Raw genomic sequence first — 26,306 nt, 5'->3', positions numbered from 1 at the left:
TCTCATCGTTACTCTGATGACGTCATAATATGGAAAACTTGAATCGGGTAAGCCGAAGTCACTCAACTATGACATTGACTTTGGGGTAAGCGATCTTGCTCAGGTGAGGCCTACGATACGAACTGCTGGACGAGTTCAGTCTTTAGTCACTGTCCTTGCAATAAAGGTATATACTTCGCTCGATAGCCTTCGGTTCGGAGTTATTAGTGTGAAAAGTCCACCTCGGTCGTCGACGAGATGGCGTAATGGTAGTGCGCCAGTAGCTTGAGCGGTAGGTCGTCGGTTCAAGCGCTGTTCAGACGGATTTGTTCGTAAAACTTGAATTCAGGTTAGCGAGGAGAGTTAGAATGTGATGCAGGGCGATAATAATCGTCAGATTGACTAAGCTGCTGCTCTTTCGTATCTACGGTGTCAGAGCATCTCAGTCTTACTAAATTTTACGCTCTGGTCGCTGGGTATCAGATTGTCACTTGTCAGCATCTCTATGGTGCACCAGAATAGACTGGATGCCCTCATGCCCAAGTACCGACTGGTGTCCTGTACCGACTGGTTTTTTGAACTTCTGTTCAAGCACCAGTGGTATGTGGTATCCCTGGTATGCCAGTACAGTACAGCAGCCTGCTATCTTCCATTCAATTGTAGCTGGATTGGGGAAATATTTATCATTATTTTACAGTTCCTTAATTTACTCTAAATGTTTCTGCAATATTCACTAGCATATGGGTCGTAGCTGTGTCTGTGTTGAACTGCCGAAGAAAACCACGTAACAAAGGATAGATGGCTTTTATTCGCGGAAAACGCAATGGTAACAATGTAGGCTTACTGTTATGAAATGAGATATCAAGTTAGTACTGGGGACATGACAATCATTGGTTGATTGTCCACCCTCTGAGGTAGATTTTATCAATATCATCCATGATACTGATTCAGTGATTCAAAAAATATAAATATATTCTTATGATCTCAGCACTGAAACTATAGATCAGTGATTTTAATGGGTGTTTCCGGGAACCGCAAGGCGCTCGCTGAGCCAGTGTCAGGGGTTGCTTGGAAGTCAAAACATACTCAACTCGTAAATATGATTTGGGATGAATATGAAAAAGGATTCGCGCTGATCTGCAGTGGCCTATTGTAATAATCTTTTTGTTTATGTCATAATCGTGTCTGAATGATTTTGTTCGTTCAACACTTTATTGATGCACAGCTCATTTCGTGCACCAGTAGTGTATGGTAATGTACTGGATGTGTAATGTGTTTGGTTTCTCCCAACTAGTTGGGAATTTTGGGTTCGCCATAGGCTTATAGGTTTGCAGAATAGCACAAGGGTTTGCAAGGTTAGTCTTAGGGCACTTCTTCAGTATTCCCTACACATCGAGAAGTGATCCCCACGAAACCAATAAATGTTTCCCATGAACATGTGGAAATTTGTAAACGTCAAAATAAGTTGTTTTTCGCGTTGGGGCGGGGTAGGCGGATATTAGGGATGGGAAGAGGGATATTAGGGTCAGGTGGGAGATGTTAGGGTCATGGTTGGGGTTAGGATATCCTAAGTTTAGTGTTGCGGTAATGGGGTATTAGGGTGGGTTCGGGTCAAGGTTGGGGTTAGGATATCCTAAGAGGAGGGTTGGGCATGTTGTAAGATTAAGGTGGGTTAGGGTCCAGGTTGGGTTTAGGATATCCTAAGATTAGGGCTGGGGAAGGCGTTATTACAGGTGGGTTAGGGTCAAGGTTGGGGTTAGGACATCCTAAAATCAGGGTAGGGCATATCATAAGATTTGAGTTGGGATATTACGGTTGAGGGTGGGTATTAGGGTAGATGGGGGGGATACTAGGGCTGGGGGAGTGGAGATATTAGGGTTAATTGATTTTGACGTCTATAAATTTTACGTGTTCATGGGAAACATTTATTGCTTTCATGGGGATCACTTCTCGATGTGCGGGGAATAACAAAGAAGCGCCAGTCTTGATACCTAAGGTTAAGAACCTCAGCTTTGTAGATTATGCAAACTGCTGCTAGCGTATGCATAAAAAAGGCTCAATGAGATCGCCGTATGACTTTAAGGGATCAGGAATATTGAATAAAAATCTCTTAGATCCTGAAATATCTCTCCAACTTGATTTTACAATTGGTCAATATTAATTTATTTTTAAATAAACTAGAGCATTTTCTGCTGAGACTCCTCAGGATTAATTATAAGCAACTAGTAGATAATTTGAAAGAACATTGTTGTATATCACCAATTGCATATCGTATAGATCAGTGGTTCTTAACTCCTGGTCTGTGGCAAGTTTCCTGTCGGTCCGCCAGATATATTAGAATTTTATATCTCAATTCCAAAATGCAACAAGTTTGGTGCTTGTCTATTAATTAGTGAAGTAAACATCAAATTTAAATATATTTAAAAGTGTGGAGCGGGTTTTTTGCATGTCGCAATAAGCCAGAGAGCTCACTGGTAACAATCAAGTTAGTGGTCTTCAACAGGACTTCGCCTTGCAGAACTTCAATAGAACCATGTATAAATAACTAATATCCTAGCATCAAAAAGGCATTAAATGGAGTGTCCAATATTGCATTCACATTGTCGTAATTTAATTCAGAGTGAATTTCTGTTTATTGAGGTTCACCGGTCCGCGAGGTCAAAAAGGTTGAGAACCACTACGGTACCTAGGTGATATTTCCAATTCTCCACTAGTTGCTGACGGTTACCCCTGACGAGTGTCAGCCGAAAATATACGTGTTTATTTCAATATGAATATATTGCGGTAATTAATTGTTCATTGACGTTCTCTACCAGCAAGAACCTCTTCAAACTTGATTTTAGTAACCGATTTGTTGATGTTCAGATTCACGTTTCCATAAGTCGTCGAAATGGTTTATGAACATTTACTTCATATTGACAATACTTCCAACACTTGCTTTACTAGCTACCGTTGCCAGTATATTCTCACTAAGGGAGGTAAGTTGCGGTTTCTATTGCTCTGTCTTATATCACAGTCTAGTATTTTTTTATAGCAAAGGGGCATCACCAATGTCATCAATGAGTTGGCAGACACTCAGAAAGATACTCTGACAGGTAAAGTTTACTGGTGCCTTTGAGATTGCCTATCGTAATGTAATCGGCGTTGTTGTTAATGATTTCAATTTCAATATAAATTAAATTAATGCCTATCGTAATGTAATCGGCGTTGTTGTTAATGATTTCAATTTCAATATAAATTAAATTAAAAGCATATAGGTTCATATACCTTACGTTGCATTGTACCTTAGGGATGTGTAGGTCAGGGTTGTAACCAAGTCACAAGGCTCCAAGTCACAAGTCAATCTCGCTTAAAATTATAGTTTTGACTCGAGTCATTTTCAATTCACCACCGAGTCAGCAAGCAGAGGGTCGAGTCTTGTTTAACTCACTTTTTAAAACTGTTTGGTGATATGGAACGATTCGCATTTATAATATACTATTTTTTCTCAGTTTTAACAGGTTCTGGGCGCATTTTCAATTACCGGTACCAATAGATGAAATACCAATAGTGTGGTTACTTTACTATTCTTCGAAATTACAATGAAATGTCTGTCTTGACCGCCTGAGTCATTGCACAGATTGACTCGAGTCCAGTGATTTCCGTATTTTGAGAAAATGACTCGAGTCGTGTATGGGTGTTGGGATGACTCGAGTCAACTTTTTCAGATGAGGATTGACTCGTGGCTCTAAACAAAATTTTCGAGTCAATTTCAAGTCATCAAGCAATCGATATGCACTAGGTTGCCGTACTTGTACTACATAGACCCTGCATGTTATTGACACACTAATATGACATGTGTGACTGTGTGAGCAATAAGTTGTTGAACAACTGGGCAACCTGGTTTTACTGAGCCTCTGTCGGCATGTCACAAATAATTGACCACAAACAAAGTGACTATAGCTTACGTTATCATGGTAATCTATCTATACCAGTGTATTTCTGTTCTTTAGAGTGCTCTGTGCTATCTTAACAGACCTCTTGTATAGCCTAATTTAAATCGGACTGGTTCCTGCATTTATATTAGAAGAGATACTTTGAGGTACAAAACTTTAATATACAATTGAATAGTATATTTATGTTGAAATTAACCCGAATATTTTCCGGCTGACACTCGTCCGGGGTAATCGTCATTAACTAGTAGAGAATTGGCTGTAAAGTCTGCCATTGTTTAACATTTATTATTTGGGACTTCATGCCGGTGACGTCATAGTTTGTGATACGATTTTTGACATACAATGTTCATTCCAATTCTCTACTAGTTGCTGATGATTACCCCTGACGAGCCTCACCCGAAAATATTCGGGTTCATTTTGTGGTATTGTGATGTGCATCATGTGAACCATTGCACAAAGTAGTGTATGGCGGCGGCCTTTGGTCGTGGTCAGGCAGAAGCGGGAGAGCTGTGAGGGAGTGTGCACGTGCTGTGTCAGTTGTCGTTGTTTTCTATTTTTGAATACATACATCTTTATTACAAGCTATCGCGGCCAAGATGGCAAAGGTAAATTTGACGGACATCGTTAAGAATTATGTGAATTGGGAGACGTCAGGCGACTTTGCTGAATGGATAGAGAAATTGGAATTGGTTGGTGAACTGAAAAAGATGAAGGAGTCTCTTGTGACTACATTACCGTTATTGCTCGAAGGGCCGGCATTTGCGGTGTATAAACAATTGTCCGATGATACCAGAAAAGACTACGAACTGCTTAAAGGAGAAATGTTGGCAGCTTTTGGAGTGGATTGCTATGTGGCATATGAACAGTTCCGTAACAGGGTACTTCAAGCGGGGTAATCAGTGGATGTATTTTAGTCTGATTTGAAGAGGCTGGGAACATTGATACGGTTGAGCGGGTCTACTGCAGAGCCAATAATCAAGTGTGCATTCGTTGCTGGTTTGCATGCGGATGTCAAGATACAGCTTAAGTCTGTCGCCGAGGTGGAGAAATTGGAATTAAGTGCTATTGCAAAAAGGGCACGTATATTATTATCCACGAGAGATGGTGAAAGTGTGTTTTGTGCGGCTGGGGCTCGACGTAGATTGGACGGCCCCTGTTACAGGTGTCATAAGGTGGGTCACATCGCCAGAGACTGTCCGAATGGAAATAATACTGGTGCTGTACGAGCCCAAGGATTTTATGACAGTGTCCAGCGGCAGTGCTTTGCATGTGGACAATGGGGACATATGGCCTGGCAATGTAGAGGATTGCCGGCTGCGGGAAAAGACCTAGGAGGGACGTTGGCACCGGACGTCCCCTCCGCATCGCACTAGGGGGAAGAAAGGTACTACCATTTGTGCCTGTGGAGATTTGTGGCATTGTGACAAATGTTCTTGTTGACACTGGTTGTGAACAGTCAGTCATTCGTGAAGACCTGTGTAAGCAATTGGGTGTTACACTTAAAGGACAGTGATTAACAGCTTTCGAAGCTGACGGTAATTTATACCAGTTTCGTCGATTGCCTTTTGGGATAACAAACGGCGTCGCAGCTTTCCAGCGATTTTTAGACAATTTTATCCACAATCATAACCTGCAAGGTACTATTGCTTACCTGGACAATGTTACTATTTATGGCAAAAATAGAAAAGAACACGATAAGAGGTTGGAACGTTTTATGACTTCAGCCAAGGCTGACGGGCTGACTCTGAATGAAAAGAAATGTGCGTTCTCCGTTGAAAAGTTATCGCTCCTTGGGTACCTTATTTCCCATAACAAAATTCAGCCTGATCCTTGCCATTTGAAACCTTTGATGGATATGCCCATCCCTAACAATGCAAAAAGTTTAAAGCGCTGCTTGGGTATGTTTGCCTATTATTCAAAATGGATACCTTCGTTTTCGGAGAAAGTGAAACCATTGACTCGAAACAATGAATTTCCGTTGAAAACCGATGAACTCCAGGCTATCAAATCGTTGAAAAATAGCCTTATAGGTGCTTGCCTAAGTTGTATATATGACGACGAAACTTTCGAGGTTGCCTGTGATGCTTCGGACGTGGCTATCGCGGCCATACTAAGTCAAAGAGGCAGACCTGTAGCGTTTATGTCGCACACTCTTTCCAAATGCGAGTCAAAATACAATATTGTTGAAAAAGAGGCTCTCGCTATTATTGAGGCCATACGAAAATGGGGATACATGCTTCACCGCAATAAGTTCCGCCTCGTTACCGATCAAAAAGCGTTGTCGTTCATATTCAGCAAAACTCACGCTAGTAAAATCAAAAATGCCAAGTTGTCGGTGTGGAAACTCGAATTGAGCGCCTTCAAGTATGAAATAATTCATCGCCCGGGTACTGAGAATGTTGTGTAACGATAGCGTAACATCGTTGTTTAGAAGTACCAAGCCATGCGTGTGATTCTGATGTAAGCCGTGCTCTTGGTCTGCTGTTGTTAATATTTAATTGGCATATTTAGTAATTGTCTACCTTTCTACAGGCATAATTAGTAATTAAGATCAATGATGTTAGTGTAGGATTGTTGCCGGAATAAATTGGTAAGATTTGCATTGTTAGATAGGACACAGTAGGCTAGTATTAATTCTGTTTTTGTGTAACTTTTAGTTCACCGTATCACTTCCGTATTTCCACTGCAAAAGAAGATTCATGCGCCTTGGCTTTAGTCAACGAATATATTGAAGGATATACAAGTGTGGATTTGGTTGTGGTACGCGTTGACTACCGGAAGCCTTGCTACGTAATTCGAGTTGATCTTGAAGAGCCGTAACAGTGAACAATTTAAGGAACAATTTACTGAACAATCTATAGTGAACAAGATATTGTTAATGAACAATTCACAACAATAGTGGATATTTTCAAGTCAGCCTAAGCTTGGTGAAGGTTTTGCACTCCGAAGGAAGGTGGAGTTATACTGTAAAGATTCAAGACATCATTATTGAGCCGTAAGGAAGGAATCAGAATGCTTGATAGTGATGATCCAATTACAGAGGCTTCTGCCCGTCAGGAACCTGAAGATGCAATTCCCTCTAATGAATTAGCGGGAACCAGTAACCAGGAAGTGTCTGAAGCAGACGTCCAAGAAGGACGCAAGAGAACTCCAACAGAGAAAGGTACTGAATATGCTATTGCTATGTGCTGAGATAAGGTCAAGTCAACACGTTTGGCTCTAACAAAGACGACCACTGAAGTGCTAAGCCTGGTATCAGGAGCCGAGCTACACATACTTAAACAAGGGAAAATAAAACTGACTGATGCGTTCAAGGAATTTTCTGATGCTCATCAGACGTATGTGACTAAGCTTATTGAGCCAGATGAGATTGAAGATGCAAATAGTAAATTTGCTCGAGCAAATGAGAGGTACAATGAAGCAGTGAACTCTATAAATGAAACTATCCATCGTGTCGAAGCAGAAGAATCAGATTCAATTTCCATGAGATCCTCCCGTTCAAGCTCGTCCAAAGGTAAACGTTCAACACGTTCTCGTAGGTACAATGCTTCCTCAATAAAGCAACAACGTTCAGAAGCAGCTGCTGAAAGAGCTGCGTTAGATGTAGACCTACGGTATTCAGCGGCTGAAAACGAATTAAGCCAGAAGCTTGTGTTAGAGGAACAGAAAAAAGAGGAATTGGAAGCAGATAACAGACGACTACGAGCTAAACTTGATGCTTCTCAAATCAGGATTAAGCAACAGATGGAGCATTTAAAGTTGCAGAGAGAAAGGGACAAAGCTCGTGTCCGAGAACGAATCCTAGCAGATGTTGATCATGGACCTGATTTAGCAATGGAGACTATGAATCCGCTTATGGTTCCTACACTGAAACCGATTTTGAACCCTGTATCCAGGTCATTGCAAGTGACTCCTGTTCCGATCAAAATTACAGGTACTCAATTACCATCAGTTACTAGATTGAACCCACAGTCGACACCGTTTTCTCCATCTGCTGCTTGTGCTGGGTTTGCTGAACCGTTGATTGCATCACGTCCTGTTGCTCGCAAGGAATCTCTAGAATTTGATTCACCTGTTGAGCCGAGTAAGCAGAATCAGAGATCTATGCCGATCCTGCCGTGTGAGGAGCCAAAGGTATTCCGTGGTGACATATTGGAGTATCCTGTATGGAAGACTCGTTTCACAGAATTAATTGAAAGAAACGTGAAGGATCCAAGTAGACGGCTGAGTTACTTGAATAAATACACTGCAGGAGAAGCAAATCAGCATATTAATACGTTTCTTGTGAATCCTACCACGGAAAGTTACAATGAAGCCCAGCAAATTTTGGAAGATTGGTATGGAGATCCTGATGCGATTACCAACAGTTACAGCATGAAGATACTAGAATGGCCTGTGATCTCTACAACAGATGGAGGTAAGGGACTCAGACAATTTTCAAGTTTCCTGACCAGCTGCAAGACTTTAATGACAAATTCCAAGTACTTGTCTATAAATGATGAGAAGGTCAATCAAAGTATTGTATCTAAGTTGTCTGCAGCTCAGAGAGATAATTGGTCCAGAATCATTGCAGAAGCCAAAGAATCTGCTAATGGCCATAACCTTGTCGCTGAAGCAAATGAATGTAATCGTAACAGAATTGCTCTCTCCAGTTCTGCAACATTTTTGATGTTATGTGATCATGTCAGAAAGGAAGCAAAGGTTGCTACGCAGCCTGTTTATGGCACTGCTATCTTGAACCAGATTGTGGCAGAGAACAGGAAGATTCACGCATCTTACAAGAAGGATTTATAAAAGTGCACGTACATTCGCTACGAATTCATGTGACCAAGTCGACAGCGATGGTAAGCAAGAGAGTGCACCTAAGTTTGGAAGTGAATCCAGAAAGGAATTGAACTGTCTCTACTGTCATGGACAACATGGATTATTCAAATGTGCCAGTTTCAAAGATGCAGAATATTCAGCAAAGATTCAGTTCCTTCGTGAGAACAGACTCTGTTTCGGGTGTTTGAAGCAGAATCATATCACAAAGTTCTGCAGACATAGACTCAGATGTGAAGTATGCAACAAGGCTCACCCGACAGTTCTCCATAGGGACGGTACCGACAAGGAAGTTATGCAGAGATCAACTCCAGAGTCAAGAACTGCTACAAGTAAGCAGAAGACAAGTTCCGCAAATTGTCTCATGACTGGAATAGATCGGGTCAAGTCGACAAGAATCGTGCCGGTTTGGATTCAAGATGCGCTGCATCCAGAAAAGGAGATCAAAACGTATTGTGCTTTGGATGAACACAGTGATTGCACCTTCATCTCTGAGAAGTTGATGGACCAGTTTGATGTCGAATCACATGAGGTAAATCTTCGTATCACTACTCTTTATAACGTTACTATAGCTGCGGCTCGAAAAGTAAAGGGGTTGAGAGTGAGAGGATTGGGCGGACCTTATGTTGATTTACCTTCGTGTTATTCTACTGATGAGATACCAGTAAGCACTGAACAAGTAGTGTCAAGGTCTATGATCAAAGATTGCCCTAAGTACCAAGGCATAATGAGTGAATGTGTGGAATTTGATTCCAATATTGATGTTGGCATTCTGATAGGCACAGATTGCATCGAGGCTCGAGTCCCATGGAAGTTATCACTGATAAAGAGTCCAACAGTTATGCTATTAAATCAGTGTTGGGATGGAGTATAGTTGGCCTTGTAACAAAATCATGTCCAAGCACTCTGCATTGTAATCGCATTGTGAGTCACAATGTTAACAATTCGAGTTTTGTGCCGATTCATCAGACCAAAGAATTGATTAATCCAGTGACGGTGCTGAAATGCTTTGAACAAGATTTTTCAGAAATTTCTTCAAAACCTGGCATCATGTCAGCAAGCCTTTCAGACAAGCCAATATCTATAGAAGACAAGAAGTTTTTGAGAATTTGTGAAAATGGAATAGAGAAGACGGCAACTGGACATTATGAGCTACCATTACCATTTCGTAATGAGCCGAAAATTCGTAACAACAAACCACTTGCCATCAAACGATTGCAGGCAGTGAAGAAGAAAATGTCTCAAGATCCGAAGTATAAACATGACTACTGTGAGTTCATGGAAAAGATCATTTGTAAAGGTTATGCTGAGAAAGTTCAGAAAGATGATCGCGGGACTCCTGGACAGACCTGGTATTTGATTCATCATGGAGTCTACCATCCTACGAAACCGAATAAAATTCGAGTTGTGTACGATGGAAGCGCAAAGTATCAGGGAGAATGTCTGAATGATCTCTTGCTTCCAGGACCATGTTTGACGAATTCCATAATTGGAGTCATGTTAAGATTCCGTAAAGGATTGTATTGCTTCACTGCGGACATTGAGCAGATGTTTTATTCGGTTCATCTGAAACCAGAATATCGAGACTTCTTTCGCTTCCTCTGGTGGGAAAATGGAGATACGAGCAGGGATCCTGTAGAATACAGAATGACTGTACATTCATTTGGTGTCTCTTCGTCACCTGGCTGTAGTATATTTGCTCTGAAGAAGAGTGCCGAGGACAATGCAGAAGAGTTTGGTGCTGATGTAGCCAAAGTGATCATATCAAGTTCATATGTGGACGATATTCTTGCCAGCTGTGATTCCATTTCGGAAAGTTTATTGTTGACGAAGTCCTGTAAAGAAGTTTGTAAAAGAGGAGGTTTTAATGTCACGAAGTTTGCTGCCAACAACACTGAGGTTTTAAGTAAGATTCCTGTTGAAGATAGATGCTCGGAGGTGAAGAATATTGATTTGGCACGTGACAGCCTACCTATTCTAAGAACCCTGGGCGTTGAATGGTGTATTGAGTCCGACAGTTTCATGTTTCGGGTTTCAGTGAAGGAAAGACCCTTCACTAGGCGTGGTTTACTTGGAACTGTTTGCAGTATTTATGATCCGTGTGGCTATTTGGCTCCTCTGGTTTTGGAAGGAAAGCTCATCCTTCAAAGTATGGTAAAGGATAAAAAAGACTGGGATGAAACTTTACCAGCTGATCTAAAGCCACGTTGGGAGAAATGGATCAGTGAGCTGCCACTTATTTCAGAATTGAAAGTGAGAAGATGCTTCAAACCAGAAGGTTTCGGTGATATTAGGAAAGCCGAATTGCATCATTTCAGTGATGCTTCAAATAAGGCGTATGGACAATGCTCATATTTGCGTCTTATTGATGACAACAACAATATCCATTGTTCCTTTGTTATTGGAAAGTCTAGAGTGGCACCCTTGAAATTTGTGACAGTACCTAGATTGGAATTAACTGCCGCTGTGGTTTCTGTGCGTGTTGGAAAATGGCACGAGTCGACAAGGTTTACCCGAATGAAGATGGACATGTTCGCAGAGTTTTGTGTCGTGTCGCAAACTCCGCTCTTGATTCTAAGGGCAGAAGAACGAAAGATGCCTTGCTTCTGGAGTGACCGATTCAGAAGTTGATTTTACTGAAGAAGGCAGAAGAACCGGGACTATAGCCCGACGAGGAGTTTTTTGTTTACTGTTAAACTGTTTAGTTTTGATGTTAATGTTATTTAGAAATGCAGTCATTTCTAGGGGGGGAATGTAACGATAGCGTACCATCGTTGTTTAGAAGTACCAAGCCATGCGTGTGATTCTGATGTAAGCCGTGCTCTTGGTCTGCTGTTGTTAATATTTAATTGGCATATTTAGTAATTGTTTACCTTTCTACAGGCATAATTAGTAATTAAGATCAATGATGTTAGTGTAGGATTGTTGCCGGAATAAATTGGTAAGATTTGCATTGTTAGATAGGACACAGTAGGCTAGTATTGATTCTGATTTTGTGTAACTTTTAGTTCACCGTATCACTTCCGTATTTCCACTGCAAAAAGAAGATTCATGCGCCTTGGCTTTAGTCAACGAATATATTGAAGGATATACAAGTGTGGATTTGGTTGTGGTACGCGTTGACTACCGGGAGCCTTGCTACGTGATTCGAGTTGATCTTGAAGAGCCGTAATATGTTGTTCCTGATACATTTTCTCGTGTCTGCTGCTCGTTGCCAAATTCTGGCTTGTCTCTTCATCAGGTGCACGAAGCTCTTGCTCATCCCGGAGTACGACGGTTGAACCATTTTATTAGGGCGAAAAACTTGCCTTTCTCTGTAGATGAAGTCAGAAAAATCTGCGATAACTGCAGAATATGCTCAGAAATCAAACCGCGATTCTATAAATCCAATGTCCATCACCGTCTCATCAAATCGACTAGACCGTGGGAGAGAATAAGTATTGATTTCAAAGGCCCTGTTGAAGGACCTCGAAAGTATCTGCTCGTAATTATTGACGAATACAGCAGATTTCCATTTGCGTATCCATGCCGAGATATGACATCAGCTACCGTTGTTAATTGTCTCACTGATTTGTTTTCCTTGTTCGGTCTGTCCGAATATGTTCACAGCTATCGTTCAAACTCGTTCTTATCGATGGGAGTACCGACGTTTCTTACCCGTAAAGGCATAGCAACGAGCAAAACTACTCCGTACCATCCCACTGGAAACTCTCAATGTGAGCGTTTGAATCAAACGCTCTGGAGATCAGTAAAAATGCTCTTAGCCTCACGAAAATTGCCTGAAAGTTCATGGAAAGCTGTGTTGCCTGATGCCCTTCACTCTATCCGTTCGCTTCTGTGTACTACTACTAATTCGTGTCCGCACGACAGATTTTTCAATTTCAGTAGGAGAAGTATGATGGGGGAATCGGTTCCAGATTGGATACTCCAAGGAGGCTCCGTGTTGCTGAGGAACTTCGCCAGGAGAAGTAAAAGTGATCCGCTCGGAATCGAAGTCGATTTGCTCGAAGCTAATTCCAAATATGCCTTGATCCGGCATCCATCTGGAGTGGAATCGACCGTCTCAGTCAAGGACCTCGCACCTTATCCGCCTACTACTGAGCCCTACCCCGTCGATGATGGGGCTGCCGGACCGTGCAGTGGCCGACGGTTCGTCTCTGGTTGAACCTACGGTTGACGTTAGCAACAAAGAAGATTCTTCAGAAACTTCGCAAGAAGTTGTCGCTGATCCTCCGCCCTTGAGAAGATCAACTAGAATCAAACGCGCGCCTGAACGATATGGACAATCCTCTAAATAATTACTTCGCTTTTGTTAGTGGGAGAGATTGTGGTGTATCAGTCCCTTTTGACCACTAGTGGGTGTTTATACTGATTGCTCCTGATTACCTTCACGTCGGGACTATTCATTTCATTCGTACTAGTTGGGTGTGGCGTTGCTTCGGTTAGTTGTACCTATGTTAACTCTGTATTATTGCCATGTTGTATTCAGACACACTAGCTTACTTTTATGTTAATAAAAGCCTAGGAACCGTTCGTTTTGAGTTCTATCGAAGGGTACAACACTGCGGTAGAAGTGGATGGAAGAAACGAGCATGTTGCTGATGTCAAGCACATGGTGGGGAAGCGACGGAAAGTTGCTGGTAGTAGTAATGTTCCTTCAAGAACTGTGGAACTGGTGTTCGATGAGGAAAATTTGGAGGATGATGAATTTGAACTGCTGGATGAACCTGAACCGCCTGATGACATCAGTCGAAGAGAAATGGTCTTCAACGAGGGGGGCAGGGAGTATTACAACCCTGAACCCCCTGATGAGAGTAATCAAACATCGGATGCCGATCAAGAAGCTGAATGTTCTATTCGAGATAGGGCCCCGCCTAGATGGTTGGCCGACTACTGTGTTGATTTATGATTGTCTGTTTTACCTTAGCTGGGGGGGTTCTATGTTTGCTTGCTTAATTATGTTGCTGTCGTTGGGTCACCGTGGTAACTGTACGCTTATTATGATCTTTAGATCAGGGGGGAATGTGGTATTGTGATGTGCATCATGTGAACCATTGCACAAAGTAGTGTATGGCGGCGGCCTTTGGTCGTGGTCAGGCAGAAGCGGGAGAGCTGTGGGGGAGTGTGCACGTGCTGTGTCAGTCTATTTTTGAATACATACATCATTATTACACATTTCAATATGAATATACCATTCAACAGGGTTAAATTGCACGGTATTAATGTGTAGGCATATTGTGCATTGCATCAATTCTGAGGTTTCATATTCTATCATACTTTATCGGTTCTACTTACAACACCATGTTCTGCATACAACGCCCCGTTGAAGGTATAATTAACTGGATATTCGTTAACTCGATTCAGAATTAACAGTGACTCAATCTGCACTTCAGTCATCTTGTAAAATACAATGACTTGAATCCTGACTAGTACAGGAATAATTCGACTTGAGTCGCTTGTAAAAATCAAGTGTCTTGTCTTGTGTACCGATATTTTCAAAACGATCAGCAAATATAGCCTGTTTTCTTAATTTTGTAGAAATTCAATCCAGCAGTCAAATGCAGTCGAGCACCATGGAAAATGTTAACGATAATATTGCAAAGGACTTCAGTAATTTATGGCAAGGTGAATACTACATACTCGAATCGTAGTTTATGATTGAAAGAGCTCATGTATATAACATTCGCGTATATTGGAGTGTTGCGTTGATCTGTTCTCAGATACTAGTCGACTTTTATGTCTTAATTGTCACAATGTCCGCCTTTAAGAAATCAAGACGAGTGAAGAGAGTCGCAAAATCCCGACCACTCAGCTGATGGAAGATATCGGCGCCAACTTGAAGGCGATAGCCAGCTTTAACCGGGCTGCCCAGAAATCAATGGCCGACCTTCATTCATTCGTCAAAAGAGAATACGATGCAAACTTTCAAGGTTATGATTGATAACTAATTCAGACAGGTCTGTGTCACAATGTCACCGTTCCATACGACGACTTTCATCAGAGTGCTTGTTATACTTTATACAAGTGTTGACCTCCTACTAGGGTTGGGTGCAATGATTCATGTACTCAAATCTGAATCAAGCATTAATTCTTACGAGGCTAGTTTTTTTTTTGAGAGCTTCTTAAGAGTTTATTTATCAACGGGAATGCAGGTTTTAGTAGTATTTTCCACTGCGTAAACCAGTGGTTCTCAACCTTTCCGACCTCGTCGCACCCTCTCAAAGGGCAAAATAATTTGCGGCACCCTATAACATTTCAAGTACCCTGAGTAGCGAATAGCGTAGTATAGGTAGTACCTATTAGGTACATTGCAACACCAATGCATCGCGGGTTCAACTCCGACCGAGCTCGAATCCTGAATATGTTCCTAAGTATGGGCAGTTTATCTACGCTCCTCCTCGCTATTCGATCTGCATAGACGGTGTTGTACAAAAAGTCTGTAGCAAAAGTGGGCCAACTATAAGTTGGCATCTCAGGAATCATAACAAGCAATATCGTTCTGGTGTAAAATGACCAAAGATGTCTCAGATTTGGGAAGATGATGACTAATAAATTAAAGAGAAATGTCATCAACATGCGTCGTCACTGTTTGGACCTGAGTTCTGATGGAGGTGACTATGGAAAAAAGGTCAACACCTTTGACCAAACCTCAACATCACGGCCCAGTTGCCCGAGCGATGATCTTTTCTTAGTTATCACCTTCCCATAGCGGGTCTCAGCATAGGAAACATATTGGACACAGACACGCATGTTAGTGAAAATGATGTTTCTGTGATGCCGCGATCAACTCGCAGCATTTTAACATACAGGAAATGGATATGGTCGAAAAAAATGACAAATTATCTTCAATGCGATGAGTAAAACTGGCATTTAATTCTTTGTGGTCGCATAAAAGGGACATATCTCAACTTTCCACATCTATAGTATTGTTATGACTAGGTCGTTTTTTTTTTACCTGAAAAACGGAAGATTTTGACCTGAAAAATCCAGTTTTTGACTTTTTTTTACCTAAAAAAAATGAATTTGGACCTCACGTATGCAAATTAGGTGTTTTCGCACATAATGTTAAAATTGTACTACTTATCTTCATTTCTGGTTTACGAAGTGGTGTGGCCCGAAAAAACGTTTTTGGCTCGAAAACTGACAAATTGTTACATGAAAAAACTAGCATTTTAACGAAATCTGGCCTCATGAAGAATTCCTGTAGTTACATCACGTATTATGGTAGAAATAATTAAAATTTGTTGTAGTACAACGAAAGTGTCTTTCGTTACTAAGTAGCTTGCCAAGAATGGAGAAAGAACGTTCAAGAGCAGCAGTTGTTGGCTGACAACACCGAAGTTGTGCGTACAGGTACGCTGCTGGTGACACACCGTGTTGCTTCATTCTGACAATGTTGTCTACATCACAATTTTTCAGCTCGCGCTTCTTGATATCAGAACCATGCAATGCCCAAGCAGTCTTGCTTCAGTTAGGATATTGCGGTACGTTGACCATAAAACCATGTCAACCTATTCGTTTCATTTGACCGTGTATGATTCACGATGAGCAGAAGATGGGCCGTTTAAAACGGTATGCCTATAAAAAAGGCTACAGGCTGTAAAATATCAAATGATAAGTTCACCGACACGGCAAAATCTACGATACAAACGAAATGTGAACGATTTTGACAAATTTTGACCTAACGCTACAATTTTGACAGGTCAAAAAACCACCCTAGTTATGACGCATTGATGATACTCGAAAATTTGACTCGAAGCGTAACACTCGTTTCAAAATCAAATCATTGAGTTACTATTTATGTTACGGTACCCAGGAAAATGTATTCCATAATTCTTCACAAATCTTGCACCAAAAAGAACGGCTAAGTTACTGCCTGATCTCCAATTTACAATTTGCGTTGCAGACATTTTCAACAAAGTTGCTGACATTCAACTCGGTATTGATTCACGGAATGCAGAATTTAATGCCATCTTGGAAGTGGTCAGGGGTGAGTATGAGACCATCGGTGCAGTGATAGAAATTTTAACATATTGCGTAGTGGATGTTGATAGCTTGCGTGTTGCATACTAGATTTTTCAACTTGATCATCCCAACCTTTTTTAGAAACATCGCCCTTTTCAGAACTAGAAAAAATTCAATGAATCATTTTTTTTTCGAAACTAGGTCAGTGCAGTCATAGTGGATTAGATTCAAAGATGATGCATCCCAAAATTATCATTTTTCGCATTTTCACAACCTCCCAGAATGGGTCCCAGATTATTTCAATAAGTTTGCGGTAGTAGCTCGACGAGAAAGCCTATTTGGGTGTATGTTGATTTCAATTGGAGACTGTGGTGGTCTTACGTTTCATGTATATGTTATTACTTAGTGTTGATGTGTTCACGCTGCTATTATATGCTATATTATAACTTGGTCTGATCGCTACTTGGTCCTAAACATCAGAAATCAAGACTTTACACTGTTGGCAGATGTGAAAAGAAGAGTTGGCGTGATGAAAAACACCCTCTTGGAACATAACAAAAGTATTTCCGAATTTCATCAAAACATACATGGTGAGTGTATGATGTTATTTGAGTAGAAAGGCCAAGTTATTATATATGACTAACGTGTGATCTATGCTTATCATTGAGTGGTCAGTAAGAACGTATGTATACTGGGGCTGCTCAAACGTATTTTTTCCAAATTTCACTGTCACATTGATTATATGTCATATCTTACTTGGCTGCTTGAAAACAAGACAGCACACCAAATTTGGTTCCGAATAGAAAGAATACAGCACAGATCAAGTTCAGTTCATATCGAATCAGTTAGCTCTCATCAGCATGAGAATGGCAAATGTCCATATATTTTATTGGCTCGTTTTGCACTATACAGTTCTGTAGCATTTTCAGAAAAAATAACAGATTAGCATTAAAATACGAGCGTAGCGATATTTTACAAGTCGAGTTAGAACTAGATTACTGCAGCGTATCAGTTCAATAGTCTATCTGACTTGGCAGCCTTGACACCGAGTTTTCTACGGCTACACGGCGGTGGAGCTCACGACGGGACAGTCGAGATTTACTTCGATTCCGCGTGGGGAACTATCTGCCATCATGGATGGGATATCAACGACGGAACAGTGCTTTGTAGAATGCTTGGCTTTCGAGGGGCGGTAAGTGTCGGATTCGCGAATACGGACATCAGCCAGCCTAGGATTAAAAGGCTGGAATGCGAAGGGAGTGAACTGTCGATATTGGATTGCGAATGGCAGAAGGCCGAGCCCTACGGCTGTTATGATGCCACAGTCGAGTGTACGGTCGACTAATGGCAGCATACAAATATCGATCGATGTCACTGTGTGCGAAGCGTTCATCACTGACTTTTGACTAGGGTTGGGCATTCAAGTATTACTCATTTTTATCACAACAGTTTGACAGATGCGTGAAGTTCAGATATGTTCCTTTTATGCGACCACCAAGACTAAAATGCCAGTTATACATCACAGCAAAGGTAATTTGATATTTTTGCGGCCATGCTTATTTCATTGCACTTTGTGACATGTGACAATGCTGTGGGCTGGATACGGACTTGACAGATACGTCATTTCCACTAACATGCGAGGCTTTGTACTGCATTGGTGGAGAAAATGTAGCGGAACTGTAATTCTCATTGATTAATTTCAACTCCTCGCTTAATTTCAGTACTCACAAAAATCTCACTAGACTCGAATTATTATAATTAATGCTCGAAAATACTCGATTCAAATGCAAGTGCTCGAATCATTCAGCCAGCCCCAAAAAGTAAGAATAGCCACCCCTCGAAATTCTGTTGTCCAGTTGGATTGAAAATGCTCGTTTTTTGTTTGTTACTTATGTTCGATCCTTGTGAACATGTATTTATCTGCAACACGCTAGCATCTGTTTCTCAATGCATTTCATTTGCATCACGCTTCGAGAAAATAAATTGCTATATTTATTGATTGTATGCGATCCGGCCACTGTTTTAGGGTAATAGGGGCCTCGCAGCTTCGACGTCTCGATCGTAACTCTCATTCTGCACCGCCATGGTATGGTCTGGCACACTGCTACTAGTAGAATTGTCAGCCTTTGCTACGGGCAAGTTCATGGTATCTTTATCGGACCGCGCAACTTTGTCAGTTTTTGCTGCTTCATCAGACTGCGTACAGTTACGGGACTTGTTGCACCAGTCTACGAATTGCAGCAATTCCCGTTTGTCTGCGTCTTCCAGGCCTGCTCGTTCTATCTCGCTGACAGCTTTGATTCTTTGGTCCTGCGTGAAGCACGAGATAATATGTTTGGCCGCGGTTGAAACGAATGGCTTCGGTTGTCGCAAAGCCGGAATTATGGCGTGCTTCTCAAGGTCTTCAGTAACCCCGCAAGGTAAAGGAAATAACGCGTTTTCGGGAACTATGTAGCAGTTTAATAGTATGGCGAAATGTGGCCATAAGCGCGACTTTTTTGCGAATTCCAACGCGTCGTCGTCCCACTTGTGGAATTTAACCTGGGAAAGAGTTCGTTCGAATTCGTCCATGTCGAGCGCGCCCGTGCTCTTTAAAATGCCCACAAAACGTTCGTGGCATTTTTTAATTCGCTTTTGACCGCTCGGTAGATTACTCGTTCCTGCGACTAATTTACTGTCGACCGAGGTGATGTTTATGGTCTTGCTCACTAATGAACTCTTGCCTTGGGAATGCGCGTAGAGTTTGAAACCCATACGTGCGTATTCATTGTGGACGAGCGCCGCTATCGAATGCAAACGGGGCTTATCGAGGAAATAATGCATGACACAGCATCCGTGATCGTCCAGAATATCGCATTCTACGCGAAGATCCGTTAAAAGTTTGTATCCCTCACGGCCAGATTCAGCAACATCATTTTTACAGATGTACTCATTTAGAATTCGTACGAAAAAGCGCCATCTTCTGTCGCCTGAAGCCTTCTCCAACAACGGTCGGTACTTGTCAACCGTGGTATCACCCGTGACGTACTTTTCGATTGTTGTCACGAATGCGTTTTCCATTTTACAAAGATCTTCAACGCCATCCTTCGTTTTCTTGCTGAGTGCTGATTGATAAATGTTGTGAACCGCAGTCATTATTATATCTCCTGGGATTTTCTTGCCATTCTTGTTAATCTGCGACTGGTCGTGGGTACGCGCGTTGTGAGTGTTCACCATCGTGACATAATTACGAAGCAGGTCGTGGTCCCCGATGGAAATTGCCTCGCCTAGTTTCTTCTCTATATCCTGCACCACTGATGTGCCGCAAACGTGTTTAATAAATCTTGAGAATGTTTTGGACCGCGATGGTCGTCCATACTTCCAGAAGTATCTCATGAAGTCCGCGTTGTCGAAACCGTGCATGATCTTCTTTCGCAATTTCCATTTCCGCATGCCCCACAAGATTGGCACAATTTGCGCAAACACTGATAACATAAATATAACGTCGAACATAATCAAGCGGTAAGCCATCGGTACGACGCAGAAGAATGATTCGGGAAATGTGTCATTACCATGCAAGATCTCCTTATCTTCGTGTGCGAGATTGCATTGAAAGCGATCACCCTGCGAAATCATCAAGTAGGCTATAATCATGAACAACACCCCAATTATACTTGAGGACACGATGAGAATGTAGTTGCGCGTTTGGTATACAGCTACTAGTTGAAAATCTCGTCCGCCTTCCCAGAATTCAACGCATACTTTTCGTAATTTCGACTGCTTGTCGTCTTTTTGTTGACTTTCCAGTGGTTGACAAGACATTTTTCGCATGTCTTCAAGCGTTAAATCGGTGTCGGATATTATCTTTTCCATTTCGACGAAAGTCACGAATGAATCGATCACTTTCGGCTTGTGTAGCCATAACGATGATAAGACCAGTAGCACTATTGCGGCCACCAAGCACATAGCACCAAAGTAACTAAAAAACCACGGTATCCTGTTGCTGCAGTATATGTTAGTCCAATCTTTTGAGTTGAAATTGCAAGTGAAGCTACTATTCCCGGTGTTCACGGGTAGGCAGTTTACGGGAACACCGTTTAGCGTTATGTAGGTCGCCGACAGAGCGAATGCCGTACTTGAGGCAAAAATATATCCTCGCACTTTCTCCCACCATGGCTTCATGTTAGTCTCCGTTAAAAGGTCTCCGAATAGCAAATCGCTCAAAGCCACGACAGACATGTTTAAAGTTGTATTAGCGAACCTGGAGTTACAGCATAACTAAGGTTACAGATAAACTAACCGATCTGCGTTCTTGCTACTGCCAATAGTTGCTATTGGAAGACTTACTACAGCTGCCGAAACTACAATGGCGCAAGTTTGTTGTTACGAAATTAAGTTATCTGTGAAGAATCGCTAAAGTACAGGCGTCTAGCTCAGCTCGAAAGTGGTGACGTAATTCGGAATTCGATCGGTACGCGCAATTACAGACGCCGTTGCACATCGCTAAGCGTAAACGTCCATACCTATATATTAAGGGAAAACTCTTTGACGTGCACGGGCTGCTAAAGGCCCGATCGTCATGCTGATTTAACGCCCGAAGCCATGGCCTAAACAAAACATAGGTATATCGTTGGTAGATTGTTTGACAAGTTCGACTTTTCGTATCTACCCGAAAAACCTCACGCTGGCTACGGCCTCAACTAAAATCTTCTATTCCACGTCTACTACTAGGACTGTTTCCTGTTTGTTACTTCTAGCTTTTATGCGGTTAGTTGAGTTTTCAGCCTGCAAGCAATATATCAATAGTCCCGATCTAGCAGACGCAGATTACAGTGCTTTAACTTCCTGTACTACCATGCTGTGACGTGACGAAATTTTCCGGATTCTTTTCGAACCCTCGTCTCGACCTATAACGATAAACTACGTTTTGAATTGGGAGGTAGGCTACATGACGAAGGTTTCCTATATACTTAACAAAATAGGGAAAGAAAAACTGTATGAATGTGAATATTAATAGACTGGAACGCAACTTTGTATTGGTAATGTCCATATTGTCCGTCTTCGAAATTGTTTGCTCACAAATGAACGTAGACCCGAACAGTTTTAGCTTCACCCTGAATACCTTCACTGCTCGGCTCGGTTTATTAGCAATTTTATCAATGCAATACACCGCAAGATTGTGATACAATGTATATATAGAGAAAGAAAGGTGTAGAAACGACTTGAAGTAGTCTTTGGAATTAGACAACCTTGGCCCCACCCACCTTGGCCAAGGGCCTCTAGGCGATGTAAACAGCAGGCATGCACATTGCACACTGAATGAAGAGTAAAAGAAAATAGCATAGAAAAAAGCAAGCGACAAAAATGGAGTGGCAGGTCAGGTCGTGTTGGCAATAGGCTAGGGTTGCATTTAAAACAAACGGTGTTTTAAAACACTTTGTTTAAAACAGAGGTCTCAAACTCAAATGTGCTCGCGGGCCAATTTTTCAGTTTTTGACGACGACGCGGGCCGCAGCATCTGTAGGGGTATTCTATGTCTTTCCAAGTAGACTATACGCCTTATTTGACGGGATGAAATTGTCCTGTTCAGGGTGAGTCGACCTAACAGACTGACATTCAACACACATCGCAAAAATGTCATTTACTTTTGTGGCAATTTAGCCCTGGCACGAAAAAATAATCACATATATAACTATTTGAATCGAATCGCGGTTGTGCTTGATAGATAATGATTATAAGATATAGACACCTGCGAGCGGACAAATGCATGATGTCATCACGAAATCTATCGCGATATCATTTTGCAGCCACCATGAATATTTTGAATTTAATGAATGTGTCATAGTAATAAAAACGTAGGAACGCCGAACATCGTTACATCGTTGGAGCGTACCACTGCGGTATTCCGTACCTTTAAGTGTATATAGGGACCCAAGATGTAACTAACTGATTGCCAATGGTTGCCAATCTTGCCATAACGACTTGCTTAGATAGCGGAATACCAAGCTACTACCTTCCGATCTATTACTATTCCCCATGACACGTGAATAGTTTGTTGCGTCCACATGTCTGTAACCATAGTGTCCTATATGGTGTCGACACAAGCAAATCTCACGGCTCAGTGAAATTGTATCACGTCACAATTTCCATTTGGTTACAGGCAATTTGACGGTATTTTTTGACCAGCTTGCCGAGCATTAAATTTGGTAAAACGGGTATCAATCGAAAGCTGACTCTGCACTGATGACGAAAATATAAATTTTATTCCGCTTGCGGCCCTGGAACCCCCACAATCAGCCTCGAATTTTTCATTGTTATGGAGATTATCATTGGGACGCAACAATGCTTTTTGGACCTTTTTCTCTTGAGCTACACTCTCGTTTCGCCAGACAGCATTGTTGCGTCATGAGCTTCTCTCTCGTTTCGCTAGACAGCATTGTTGCGTCCCAATGCCAATCTCTATAACAATGAAAAATTCTAGGCTGATTGTGGGAGTTCCAGGGCCACGAGCGGAATAAAATTTATATTTTCGTGATCAGTGCAGAGTCAGCTTTCGATTGATACCCGTTTCACCAAATTTAATGCTCGGCAAGTCGGTCAAAATTGACCGTCAAATTGCCTGTAGCCAAATGGAAATTGTGACGTGATACAAATTCATTGAGCCGTGAGATTTGCTTGTGTCGACACCATATAAGATACTATGCTGTAACCAAGTTACGGCGTTCCACTTGAGTCATTTTCATTTTGTCATCGAGTCAGCCGGAGTCCGAGTCATTCTACGAAGGTTCGCGTCCAAGTCACAACTTACAAATGTCAGTCACGAACCATCTAAGGGTCCGGTTTTATGATCATGAATTGGAAATGTGACGAAATAGTGAATCTTCTACTTCATTTTAGCGTTTCTAATTGATGTGATGGTGAAGTTTGATGAATAATTCAGAGCAATTGGAGAGGAATTTCAACTTTTAAACCTGAAAAGATATATCTGGCACTTAGATATTGTCAAATATTTGAAAATCTAAATTGTCATCGCCGGCCGCACAAATTGCTCTGGCGGGCCGCGTGTTTGAGACCTCTGGTTTAAAACATGTATTAAACCAGAGGTCTCAAACACGCGGCCCGCCCGAGCAATTTGTGCGGCCCGCGACGGCATTTTGAAATTTCAAGTAATCAACAATATATTCAAGTGCCATATATCTTTTTTAGATATAAGAACTTAAAGTTCACGCAAAAACTGCTATAAAAATCACCGAAATCCCAACAAACATCACATCACTTTTAAAAGCTACCATTCGGTGTAAGATCAGCTATTACGTCACCTTTCTAGTTCATGATGATAAAACATGACCCGTTGATGATTCGCGACTGAAAATTGTGATTTGGTTTGGTGCGACCTTCTCGTAAAATTACTTGATTTCGGATTGACTCGGTGATTAGATAGAAATGACTCGAGTTGAGTCGGGTATAACGCTGAAATCGGAGAAGGACTTGAGACTCGGAATGATGACTTGATAATCCTACGGACGCAGCAATCTATGCAACTTTCATTGGGAATAGTAATATATCAAAAGGTCGCAGCTTGCGTTGCGTAGGGTATATAGATATTTAATCTGGTAAGTATGGCAACCATGGGTATTCTGTTACCCCCGTGACGTATAAACTTGGTTACATGATGTAGGCTATGTTGTTTTTCTCTTCATCCATGTTATTATCGGTGACGAGTAAGGTGGTAATTCGCTTTACAGCGGTAACACCAACGAATTCTTCGTCGATTGGACATTTCCATTCGAGGGGTTCTTAACCAGGGTCCGTAGACCCCATCGGGGTACGAAGCACCACATCAGGGAGTAAGAGATGCTTTGTAGAATTTGTAGGCCGATATGCTGTGGAATATTTTCTTGGCCAATTTATTCAAATGAAAAATAGTCTTCGCGCTGCGCGCGATTTTGTGTGGGCTTTCTGATTTAGATAGGTACCATCAGAAATTGTGTTGAAAATGGACAGGGGCTACGAGAAATCTTATTGGAAGCACAAGGGGTACGATCACTAAAAAGTTTATGAAGCATTGCTATTACTATGGCTCAATAATGAGTGTAGTATTTAAGTTGTTGATATATCGAAGGCAAAAAAATCTTACGCTTATTTAATTTGTGTTTGCCAATGACAGTAACAATAGCCTATACTTACCACGACGATATCAATACCATAGGATTAGGCTACACCGCTCAAATGCTCTGATATCAGGTCAATCATCAGTAGATTTTAAAATAGTCTACCTAAAGTTGTTGCTCACCATAGGTCCACTAGTTTAGGGTTGCCGTACGTCCGGAATTTCCCGGACATGTCCGGAATTTCACTGTTAAAACTGCGTCCGGGAGGAATTTCTAAAATATGCCCAAATGTCCGGAAATTTGAAGGCATGAAGAAAGCTCAAAATTTTTTCGTAAATTATCAGAATCAATATTATTTTGTGGCTGATTTATGCTACATGAAATTTTTCTTCGCGCCGCGCGCGATTTAGAACCACCTATATTGATTTTAATCTGGGAACTACCACCCTAGCAAAAACTGCGATCAAAAATAAATAAAAATAACATTCATGTACAGAAATAAGTCTGACTGTAATCGCAATTACAAGATAACGGTATATTCATGGAGGCGGTTTAGGCCGTTTGGGTTTGGACGCTTTATTCAAAGATAGCGGTTCTTAACATGGGGATATACTATAGTTTGCCTTTATTCTGGGACTCGCGAAGATGTTGAGCGTGATCAGCTACCAAAATAAGCCGTGAGTAAGTCTGGGCAAATGTGCCTACATTTAATTAGTAAGTAGTTCATCAAATTTTGAGCTGGGATTCGGAACATTTTCAAATTGGAAATGTAGTCGCGACCATAAGAGGCTGGAAACCACCAGGTGTGCGGTGTTTATACAGCTCAGTGGTGCAGTGCGCACCGTCAGTAGGCTGACAAACAATCTTTTCTGTATGACATGAACATGACTAACGATGTACAATTACGTTCCTTGCATTTTCGAAGTCATCATCCTCCACCAGCTAAACTACTAACTCTGATCCCGTGGGCGTAGAGAGGATCAATATTATAGAAGAAACAATATTGTTGACAGAATTTGTTTATATCATTCAACGACCAGATGCATATTGGTAGGGTTCAGAAGTTGCATTGATTACCCTACGGTGGGCCTAACATCCGGTGGGTCCAAGATCAGTGTTTATTTGGGTCGAAGGGGGCTGAAAAATGTGACTTCCGCCCTGGTTACAACTCCTGAACGGGATCGTGACCGCCTCTAGTCGATAGACAAAGCTTTGCTGGCGTGACGTCATAATGATCGACAATGTGCTCATACCTCATTTTAAAATCCGCTTGGTGGCGCTAAAGAGCGTCCGGAATTTGGTACACAAAAATATGGTAACCCTACACTAGTTGCAATATCATAACCCGACAGTTTTACGATGTCATAATGCATCCTCTCACGTTATGTCTATACCTCGGTAATTAAAAAAAAGTCTGCCCGGCACGACAACAATTTTATTCAAATATTTGAAAATGTGTCAATCGTTAATAGCACAATAGTAAATTACATTTCCACCAGTGGCGGCTCGTCCTATA

At 41.6% G+C, this 26,306-nt stretch overlaps 1 protein-coding gene and 1 long non-coding RNA gene across 5 annotated transcripts; both read left to right on the top strand.

The window, feature by feature from the left end:
• Window positions 1-600: 600 nt before the first annotated feature.
• LOC145458143 (uncharacterized) lies at window positions 601-18,695 on the top strand. Of its 4 annotated transcripts, none has more exons than XM_080336502.1 (8): window positions 601-799; window positions 2,845-2,957; window positions 3,014-3,074; window positions 14,274-14,360; window positions 14,504-14,665; window positions 16,642-16,725; window positions 17,207-17,290; window positions 17,738-18,695. In XM_080336502.1, exons 1-8 carry the CDS (start codon window positions 778-780, stop codon window positions 18,043-18,045), a joined length of 921 nt encoding a protein of 306 aa, XP_080192628.1. In that variant the 5' UTR covers window positions 601-777; the 3' UTR covers window positions 18,046-18,695. The 4 variants fall into 4 exon arrangements, with proteins under 4 accessions (XP_080192628.1, XP_080192629.1, XP_080192627.1 ...); XM_080336501.1 differs by having other exon boundaries at window positions 604-805; XM_080336503.1 differs by lacking the exons at window positions 2,845-2,957; window positions 3,014-3,074 and having other exon boundaries at window positions 602-805.
• On the top strand, window positions 11,082-11,830 carry LOC145458151 (uncharacterized). Its single transcript, XR_013921080.1, has 2 exons — window positions 11,082-11,676; window positions 11,744-11,830. It is a non-coding gene; the product is annotated as an uncharacterized LOC145458151 (long non-coding RNA).
• Window positions 18,696-26,306: the final 7,611 nt, after the last annotated feature.

The sequence above is a fragment of the Botryllus schlosseri genome, chromosome 15, assembly GCF_051294905.1.
Source record: "Botryllus schlosseri isolate E-star chromosome 15, Bs_hap1, whole genome shotgun sequence".
NCBI classification, from domain to species: domain Eukaryota; kingdom Metazoa; phylum Chordata; class Ascidiacea; order Stolidobranchia; family Styelidae; genus Botryllus; species Botryllus schlosseri.
The sequence above is the reverse complement of the archived record's forward strand: the minus strand, read 5'-3'. Positions and strand labels throughout refer to the sequence as shown.